Below are 10,294 nucleotides of genomic sequence, written 5' to 3' on the forward strand. Positions count from 1 at the left end.
CAGTGAGTTAAGTGTCTGTCTTCAGCTCAGGTCATGATCCCAGGGTCTTCGGATCCAGCCCTTATTGGGCTCTCTGCTCAGTGGGGAGTCTGCTTCTCTCTCTGCCCCTCTACTCCTGCTCTCTCTCTCTTTCTAATAAATAAAATCTTAAAAAAAAGATAACTTCAAGATGAAAAAAAATCTATCCATAAGTGTTTTGTTTTAGCTCAGTTAGATGGGACCATGTATTTAAAAACAGTAAGACATTTGAAAGAGCTACTCCCTGGTGAGGAGGGGGAAGGAGGAGACACAGTCCCGTGATATCACCAAGGGCTTTAATTGGAGGCAGCTCCCCCCACAGTGGCTTTTTTAGGAGCGGAAGGAATTCTTGCTGGTGGCTCAGAGGTGGCTCAGACTTCTTCTCCTCCTCTGGGGGAGTTTCTGAATCTGTCTTCATGGCCCCCGCTCACCTCCCCCTTCCTCCTGGAGCCCCTCCAGCAGCATGCAGTCCTGGAGGCCTGCCTGGGAGCTGCGGACTAGAATGGTCAGGGTCTCCCTATGTGGCATGGCTGGAATGGCCAGTGGTCCTGAGAGTAGCAGTTTAGGTTTCTCTTGTAAAAACCTCTTGGGCACACACGTGTATTCCATTCTAAAAGAAGAAAGGAAGAAATTATGATGCTGGGTGGAAACTTTGCACTGGGCTTGGATGGCCCATCCTGGTCACCTCCAGCCCTGAACACGATCAGATTCTGCAATACTGGGTGAGCCACATGGACCCCAGGCTGGGACTCAGAAGTCCTTTGTGACAGGTACACGTGTCCATAGGTTCATTGGTGTATCCAATGAAGACCAGGGGACTTTCAAAGAGCAGTGGCTTGGGAAGGGAGAGAAACGGGCCCATCCTGCTTCTAACACCAACCTTACTTCCCGATGGACTTTTGGAAAGTCCCTTTCCCTGTGGGCCCCAGTCTTCTCTATACAATGGAAGGTGGGTTTTTAAACTGTTCCAAGGAGCCCTGTGGGGGTTGGGAGGCACAAGGAGGGAGGGGCGGAGCTCGTGGGGCTCCAAGGCCCTACCTTGGATTCAAGAGCAGGAGAAACCCCTCTGGACTTTAATTGCAATTGGACTTTATGTGAAACTGTTTGCAAGGGAGGTGTAGTTGTTTTGAGAATTCTGTGATGTCTGCGTGGGGCTGGTCCTTGGCTCTCAGAGGCAGGCCTCCCAGGGTGCTAGTAAGCTAAGCCGGGTCACCCAAGTAGTGTTGGTGCACAACCATGTGGTCTTGTTTTTTCTTCCTGGACTGGGCTTCTGTCCTTCTTCCATGACCCTGAGGTGTTTTGCCCCCTGCTGAACTACCCTCTAGTCCACAAGCATCTTCTGGCATGCACCTGGCTGGGTTTGGGGGTGCACAGCTATCTTCCTGGGACTTCCCCTCTAGTGGCCAGTGCAGACACGAGCTTAGCAGAGAAGCCTGGATATGTGTCCTTTCCTCCCAGACCTGCAGCTCCTCATGTAATTCCTAGCTCGGGGGATTACACAGGCAGGTCTCAGAATAAAACTGCAGGGCGCCTGGGTGGCTCAGTGGGTTAAGCCGCTGCCTTCGGCTCAGGTCATGATCTCAGGGTCCTGGGATCGAGTCCCACATCGGGCTCTCTGCTCAGCAAGAAGTCTGCTTCCCTCTCTCTCTCTCTGCTTGCCTCTCCGTCTACTTGTGATCTCTCTCTGTCAAATAAATAAATAAAATCTTAAAAAAAAAAAAGAATAAAACTGCAGCTTCCTGGTGGGAGTGGTCCTGTCTCTCTTGTCACCCCATTTGGCTTAGCTCACATATCGTGGGATTTAGTCATTGGGACCATGGGGATTCCTGGTCTGTGTTAGGACCCCTGTTTGGGACTCACCTTCATACTCGTTGTTGCTGGTGGAAGAGGCTCTCTTTTCTGGGTGGATCAGAGGTTGTCCCAAAGGCAAGCCGGAGGCTTCCTTAGCATGCTTGGAACTCTTGCTGGACAGCTCCCCCTTCTGCAAGCCTGATGGTGATAATTCCACACCGTTAGGCGGGGAGGGTCAGGAAAGGTGACGGAGGTGAAGGTGTGGTTCTGATGGGGTGGGGGCCACCTGGGTCTCCCTCCCCCGGTCTGCTGAGTGTTTGTTCTCATACGCACGTGCTGGGTTCAACATAATATATAATTTTTCCAAAACATGAAGTTTACCTTTTTCTCTGTTTATAAATGTGAGTACATATCTGTAATGGATATTACAGAAAAGCTACAAAATATCGAAGAGTATGAAGCAGAAACAGAAATGCCCCAAATACCCATTCCTTCAGATGTGATCACAGTTCCCATCTTTTCTCATGCATATATTTTTTTAAAGATTTTATTTATTTGACAGAGAGAGAGAGATCACAAGTAATCAGAGAGGGAGGCAGAGAGAGAGGGGGAAGCAGGTTCCCTGCTGAACAAAGAGCTCGATGCAGGGTTTGATCCCAGGACCCTGAGATCATGACCTGAGCTGAAGGCAGAGGCTTAACCCACTGAGCCACCCAGGCGCCCCTTCTTGTGCATATTTTTACAGAACCCATTATATCCTACATGTCATGTATACATTCTACTTTTTTTCATATACGATGTATCAGAAACATTTTTCTCAGGTCATTAAATTTTAAGAAATAATGGTTGTAGAATATTCTATTTTGCAGATAATTCAAGAGTCATTTAACCAATATTCCTTTTTGGGGGGGGTGTTTAGGTTGTTTTCACTATATAAATACCGTTACGGTGAATGTGGTTGTACAGAAGACTTTTTTTTTTTATACAGACTTCTAAATTCTTAAAAGTAGAGCAAAAGATTGAGCTGTATCCTGTAACGAATACCTCCGTCCTTTACTAAATGCGTAACTACAGCAAATCGCTTCCCTCCTATGCCTGTTTTCAGAGCTGCAAAACGACACATCCATTTTGGATAATCACGTCCCCTTCTTAGAGTTATTGTGAGGATCAAATCATATTGCTGTTCTCCTGTGTCTGCTCTGAAACAGCGGGGGGGGACTTACCTGATCACAGCCGGGTCCCTAAATGCCTAGACGTGCCTTGCACATAATAGGGACTCAGTCACCAGCATGGTTATTGACTTGGAAAAAGGGATTGACATTTTTAAGGTTCTGGGTTTTTATTGTGAAATTATTTCCAGGGGGAGTATTTGAAAGACCCTCCGGATGGATTTCAAGCAAAATTTGCCACGAGAATTTCTCTCCTGCTGTTGAATGGCTCCATCTCTTAATGGGACTGTCCTTACCACCTCACGGGTCTCCCTGCCTGTTGTTTACGGGTTTGGGTTAGGAAGCCCCCATCTGATTTTTGGTTGGAATTAGCACTCAGAAGCTGAAGGACATTTGAGGGAATCTCAGCAGAAGGGGAGGAACACAAGGAGGTCTAGAGAGGTCGGGGTGGAGGGGGTTGTTCCTGTCTGGCACCCACTGCAGTTCGATGGCTGATGCTCTTGGGTTTGGCTGGGGACCTTGGAGTCGTCCATGGTGTGGGGCTCCTCACAGTCTCTGCAGCATAAGCAGAAGATCTTCGAGGCCAGGTTTTGGTGGGCTGTTGGAGGAGGCCAAGGAATGGGGGCCATTGGAAATTCAGCGTGATGGGGGTCATACTGGGTCAGCCTCTCCCAAGATAGAATAGCCTTCCCTGCTCCCAAGACCCACACCCTTCTGTGTAGGTTGCCCTCTCTTAGAATGACTTTCCCCATTCTCTACGGAATTTTCTCACCCATGGAGAGGAGTTGAAATTTTACTCTGCCAGCTCTGCCTGGAGGGGGCGCTTGGTTGAATCAGCTGGTCTTGACTTGGAGCCCAGTTCCCGGAGCAGGACTGTTTTCCTAAATAAACATAAGAAAGACTGTGGATGAAAAACGCTAGTCCTTTACCTGTGTTCGCACTCTAGGTAGAATCCCCTGACCACAAAATCCCGGCTTATGCCAACCCACAAACACGCTCTGCCCCATTTCTAGGTGCGTATTCTTGGGTAGATTTGTTAACCTTCTGGAACCTCAGTCTTTTCATGGGGAAAGGGGGAATGAAGAGTCTGCCTGCAGAAGTAAAGGGTTAAATATGTGACAAGTCACCCCCCCCACCCCCGTGGTGCTTGGCACATGATAATGCCAATAAATGCCAAGTCAATGGCCATTCCATCCCTTTTCCCTTCCCTTCATTGGTTCGTCGGCTCCAGAATATTCCAGCTGGTCTAGGTCCCAGGAGAACATGCAATGAAGCTCAGTCTTGCAGGTTTAGGTCCTGGTTCCGCCACTAACTTGCTGAGTGGCTGCGGGCAAGTCGGCGTGCATCTCTGAGTCTCAGGGGCTTCATCAAGGAGAAGAGGAAGTTGGGCTAGATGGTGCCTTTATGGATCTTTCTGGTTCTGTTGGTCCAGAATGATAAAACCTTGTTTTATTCCCAAACTCCTTTGTCTCTGGATACTTCCTGTTCTCACTGCCTCTTCCGTGGCTAGACCCCCTTTTAGGAAATTTTTACTATGGTATTGGCGATGTCCCTCACAAGACCCAGTTCACTGTGTGAGCTGCCTCACTCATGGACACTCGCTTCTCAATTTCTCTACTGCTCTCCCCTGGTCCAAGCTACCATTATCTCTTGCATGAATTAGAACAATAGTCTCCTAACATCTTTTGCTTCTTTTACCCTTGACCTCTTAAATTAATACAAAACCTTTAACTTCTAGCATGTATGCTATTTGACAATAGCACAATTTCTATATTGTGGCTAGATACATCCAGCCGACTAGACACATATGAATGTCCCCATTTTGCAGGATTCTTGGACCCAAGATGTCCTCCAGGGGTCCAGTGAGCCCCCACCTCCAACAGTCTTTGGGATTGGTTGCCAAGTGAGTTTTTCGACACGATTGGAGCTCTGATATTTCCTTGAGCTCTCTTTGATGAACTTATTGTATCTTCTCAGGATTTATAAACAGATAGAAATTTATATAAGGCAATGAGGTCTTTTGTTTTGGATATGCATCATTTAGCAAATATCCTTGCCATTAATATGTTTATTCTGCTGCTTGCTTTAATTTCAATTTCCTTCATGTAAATTCTTGCCTCGTGGGATTTTCCTTTGTTCTAGATTGCCTCACATATATTGAATGTTGAAGGAAATGTTTCCTAAGGAAGGAATGGAAGCATAGGTCTGACAAGCTCTCACCACAGGTCAGCTCTGAGGACTAATGGTGGGAGGTCTGTTAGGCGGTGATCAGTGGGTATAAAGGTAATTGTTAAAACTCTGCCTTGGATTCCCACAAATCTTCATGAGCACCTGTTCTCTCTTGTTAGCTTAATTAATGAAAGGTCACTTTCCTCAGCCCATGTTCTGGAGTGAGGATTTCCAGGTTATTGATCAGATGGCTTCTTTTAGGCTTTCTTAGGGCATGGAATTCAAGACACTATGCATAACTGGGGTCAACTGTGGTGTGTCCTCTCCTGTTTGTCATGGTCTCATTTACACCAAAGTTGCTGCCTCTTCTTGGAAAAACTCCTGCTTCGTATAGACACTCTCACTCTATGTCCCTTCATGTGTGTGCGTACATCAATAAATGGAAAAATTTCACCAGGTGACTTGAAATTATGGGCAGTATGGCAAACCTTTAATGTCAAAAATAAGAGATTTCAGAGGGACTCTAGAAAAAAGAGAAGACAAAAATACCAAATATTCAGTAGAGAGAGCTTCCTTGATTGGTATGTTCTAGCCTCAGAAAGAAAAAAAAAAAGTACTCCTACTCAAACCTTCTGAAACCTACTTTCTTTATATCTCTTTTTCTCTGTCCACCCAGCTTTATTGTTACTACCTACTTACACTCTTTCTATTCCTTCCCGTGACTGCCTAAATAAATTCCCTTCATTTCTGTAGAAAAGAACAATCAACATCATACACTATCCCCCCAAAACCCCTATGCCAGGAGGTGGGTCCTGAGAGGCTGAATTCAAATCCTGGGTAACAGAAGAGTTGAGGGCAAAGATTTAGAATCATTCCAAATTTCAGAATGACAGAAAGCGGCTGTATTGAACTCAGGATTCTGTTAGTTATTCTCACCCGTCTTGACCACCATATTTGTACCCATCACTTCACTTAATGGTTGACCTTCAGAGAAGGGGAAACATGTTTAGGAGCAGCAGGATGGAAAAGGCCAGAAGATTTAAATAACCCCCTGACACATAACTCAAAAAAGTGGACTTGGGAAGAAAAATAGGAAATGTACCATCTGAAAGTATTTGAAAAGGCTTCCTCTTCTGGGTAGATTGAGCAAAGATTCAAAATGGCAGACAGAGTCAAGATGAATTACTGGGAGATTTAATGTAATAGACTTCAAGACACTTTCCAAGAAATTCTAGGGCAGACCAACAGCTTAAGTAGAAGGAGGCTTCCCTTCTCTCTTTGTAAAAGACTCAGACCTAAAATAGGGAACTTAGATAAAATAAATTGGAATGGGAAATGCCAGCTTAGATCTCGGGATCATCTTCAAAGAGTCCTCCAAGATTAACCAGAAATGGCCTCTTGGAGAAAACAGTTGGCTCCTAAAATAAACCAGAATCAAAACTCCTCTGTCCATAAAGAATGTGAAGCCTGTTGATAAAGACCCTTGTATTTACTGTGAGCAGAAAGCCGTGCAAAGAACTCTCGTCTCAAGTCTGCCCAGGGATGCCACTCAGAGGAGACCTTAGCATTCAACACATTCCTACCCTTCCTCTAAACTCTCAAGGGGGAATTGTTGACAAATACAGACAGACAATATTGCTTGTTGACATGATTCGTTTCTTAGGTGGAAAGCACAGTCTTCAATGCCAACCAGAACCAGGACTATTCTGTGTGATGAGTACTTGGACCATTCCATGTGTACAACTCCCCAACACCTGCAGTGGACTATGTCATCTCACATGGTGTTGGAAGGAATGGAACCCTTCCGGGCTATCAAATACCAATAGGGTGGACCAGACTTCTGAGGACAGAGAGTCATCCAAAGGAGCTGGAAAGCCCAAGGTCCTCCTTTTCTCTCACTTTGGCTGACATAGCAAATAAGACAGCCCAAACCCTGGAGCGCAACCAACGAGCTGCAATTCCTTAGCTCAAATTCCCGTGGGTAACAGAATACCTTTGGATTCAAAGAGGGGATGCACTTCTGCTAGCCCTTCATGGTATACCTGGATTCATACCACAGGTGAAGTTTCTAAGCCCCAAACAAAGGCAACCTGGCTACTAAAGCAGACACAAGGAATCATTGGAAATTTATTTTCTCAGTCATGCCTAGGAAACTGGATCACGATTCTGGAGCGTCTTCCAGACGCTTCTTTTAATGAATCTAATTATTTAATCCAATAATTAAATTCTTAATTATTATCTTTTTTCTTTTTTTTAAACTTTATTTTTTCAATGTTCCAGGATTCATTGTTTATGCACCACACCCAGTGCGCCATGCTTTTTTTTTTTTTAAGATTTTATTTATTTATTTGATAGGCAGGGATCACAAGTAGGCAGAGAGGCAGGCAGAGAGAGAGGAAGGGAAGCAGGCTCCCCGCTGAGCAGAGAGCCCGACGTGGGGCTCGATCCCAGGACCCTGGGATCATGACCTGAGCCAAAGGCAGAGGCTTTACCCCACTGAGCCACCCAGGCACCCCAACTCCATGCTTTTTAAATGAATATTGTTCACCCCGCATTTGGTGGCTGTGGCCCAGAGAGCCAAAGGATCTCCTGGGGCCACTGGCTCAACATATAGCTCAACATATAGCTCCGTAGAAGATTCAGAGAGAAAACTGAAAGACATCAGGCTAGCTGATGCTCAGACTGACTCAGACTGAGTCAGTGGAAAAGGGAAACCGTGTCTTCAAGGAGAGTGGTGGAACATGTGCACAGTCCCTGAGGGTCTCTCATGAAGCTTTGGTTGAGGGAGAACAAAAGAGGTCGGCTAAGAATAAAAAAGAAGTTCCCACTCTCCTAAGACCGATTGCTCTGTAACCACGGTTAACAGCTAATCTCCAGAAACCTGTTTTAAACTCACCTGTTAATGAAACGTTGCCTTAGTGACCATTCTCCTGAAAGTACGAGATACACAATGGCAGGTACCCTTTCCCACCATTCCCAAGCAATCCTGCTTCTGAAATGCCACCTCGCATCAACTCTCCATCTCCCGGAACCCCTTGTATGACTGCCGTTAGCTTTGACTTTGTTATAAAAGCCTGATTCTCCCTTGTTGAACTGGAAATAAATTCAGTTTTTGTTTCGCACACTGAATGGAGGTCTCTTTTCTCTACAGCAGCTCACAGAGGTACAAACAGCCTGGAGATCGTTCCCTATTAGCAGTGCTGCACGGGTTTAAATGTGGGTTTGTTTGAATCTAGCATTAATGCCTTCCACACTTTTACTCCAGCCAGCAATTTCATGAGAAAAAGAAGAGGAGCACAAACTCTTTCTCCTTTGAGTCTTGGTAGCAAAAAGTTTGGACTTTTGAGCCCTCTTCAGAAATGGAAAGGCTTTCAAGGAAGGTAGTGTAGCAGTTACAGGCACATTCTTTGGGGGATAATTCTTGAGGATCTACTACTTATTAAGCTATGAAATTTATAAGAATTTTACTTCCTTTAAGGCTCAGTTTTTTAATTTGTACAATGGGGATGACGATAATAGTATTTACCCTAGAAGGTGGTTGTGAGGATTAACTAACGATGGAAAGTGCTTAGCACAGCTGCCTGGTACGTTGCAAAAGTTACCTTAAAGTTAAATACTGATGCGGACCACGGTGGTGTGGAGTTGAGGCTAGCAGTGGAGGGGACGGTGCGATGTTTCCTGCACTACCACTGCCCGCCTCTAGATGGAGACAGGAGCCAAAGAAAACGGCCCTTGGGTTATGCTCAGTGGACTGGGAACCTCAGGTGTCCAGTGACTCATAGCGCTTGGGCCAGACCAAGAAAGACCCAACGAGGTCCAACAGGAAGACTTCTGGAGCTGGAGGAGCACTTAGGGCTCATTCAGCACAAGTAGGGAGACGGGCCCGGAGACTGAAACGGTGGGGTCAAGGCAAGTTAGAGGTATTGTCTGCTTCCTATAGCAAAGGAGTCCAGGAACGATGGAGACATTGTCCCTTTTTTTTTTTTTTAAAGATTATTTATTTATTTATTTATTTGACATAGAGAGAGAAGCAAGAGCGAGCACAGGCAGACAGAGTGGCAGGTAGAGGCAGAGGGAGAAGCAGGCTCCCTGCAAAGCAAGGAGCCCGATGTGGGACTCGATCCCAGGACGCTGGGATCATGACCTGAGCCGAAGGCAGCCGCTTAACCAACTGAGCCACCCAGGCGTCCCGACGTTGTCCCTTTAAGTACAGAAAAAAATACCCCCTTCTGGTCTCAGATCTAACCTTTGAGGCTGACTCACCTGCAGCTGGCAGAGCAGAGAGGAGGCTGTGATGTCACAGAGCCAGTGAACCAGGGAATGCTGGGAGCAGAGGGGTTTGACTGGACCACAACATCAGGGAGGAGGGGAGGACCGTGGATCCTCTCTCCAGTGGTCCTACCCTCTGTCCATGAGGCCATGCTCTCCGGGGTGGTGTCCATCTGGGCACTGGAACAGAGGTCCAGAAGCCTGCCGTGGAAGCAACTCCAGGACAGCTGGTCCAGAAGGGGCAGACCAGTGTAGGACATAAGAGATGTGGGTCTCCTTCTGTCTCTGTGCACCTGCTCGGTGCTAACCTTGGGCAAATGGACTTCACCTCTCGGCTTTCAACTCTACAAAATGGAAATAATGCTGATTACATGTCCTAGGTATACTTTTAGGATGAAGTGAGGTCAGGTAGATAAAAGACATTTAGCATGGTGCTAGCTATAGTAAGCGTTCAAGAAATAGTTGTTAATAATACGTGCAAAAATAAAGCGACATCTTCCCAATCTATCTCTCAGATAAAAGGAGAATCGCTTTGTATTTGAGTGCTCACAAAATCTCTCACCTTAAGGGGCACTCTGCCAATTCCTTTATTTAGGACAACCAGGCACTATTTGGCGAAGCCAAATTAGGTTGAAGCGTTCTCCATCAGTGCTATCTTTGGATGCTTATAGAAGTCACTGATACACAGCCAAGCCATTCCATGCAGTTCTGTAGTCATGGGGTCAGTGGGGGAGGGACTTATGTGAGAGGGGGGCGTGAACTTACCGTTGTAAGTATTGGGTGGTGGGTAAAACAGCCTTTTGAACCTCACTTATAAAGCGATACTCTTAAGATGCAGTGTCGAAGATTCTCAAATCTGGCCGCAGATGAGATCCCGC

General features: G+C 46.1%; 1 protein-coding gene across 4 annotated transcripts; it reads right to left on the reverse strand.

Moving 5' to 3' along the window:
- Positions 1 to 274: 274 nt before the first annotated feature.
- TEX48 (testis expressed 48) lies at positions 275 to 9,507 on the reverse strand. Of its 4 annotated transcripts, none has more exons than XM_047700596.1 (6): positions 9,411 to 9,507; positions 4,020 to 4,398; positions 3,751 to 3,859; positions 3,457 to 3,576; positions 1,879 to 2,007; positions 275 to 628 (listed from the first exon to the last, which is right to left on the reverse strand). In XM_047700596.1, exons 3-6 carry the CDS (start codon positions 3,752 to 3,754, stop codon positions 525 to 527), a joined length of 357 nt encoding a protein of 118 aa, XP_047556552.1. In that variant the 5' UTR covers positions 3,755 to 3,859; positions 4,020 to 4,398; positions 9,411 to 9,507; the 3' UTR covers positions 275 to 524. The 4 variants fall into 4 exon arrangements, with proteins under 4 accessions (XP_047556552.1, XP_047556554.1, XP_047556553.1 ...); XM_047700598.1 differs by lacking the exon at positions 9,411 to 9,507 and adding an exon at positions 8,044 to 8,068 and having other exon boundaries at positions 4,020 to 4,069; XM_047700597.1 differs by lacking the exon at positions 9,411 to 9,507 and having other exon boundaries at positions 4,020 to 4,069; positions 4,292 to 4,424.
- Between the last annotated feature and the right edge of the window lie 787 nt (positions 9,508 to 10,294).

The sequence above is a fragment of the Lutra lutra genome, chromosome 13, assembly GCF_902655055.1.
Source record: "Lutra lutra chromosome 13, mLutLut1.2, whole genome shotgun sequence".
NCBI classification, from domain to species: domain Eukaryota; kingdom Metazoa; phylum Chordata; class Mammalia; order Carnivora; family Mustelidae; genus Lutra; species Lutra lutra.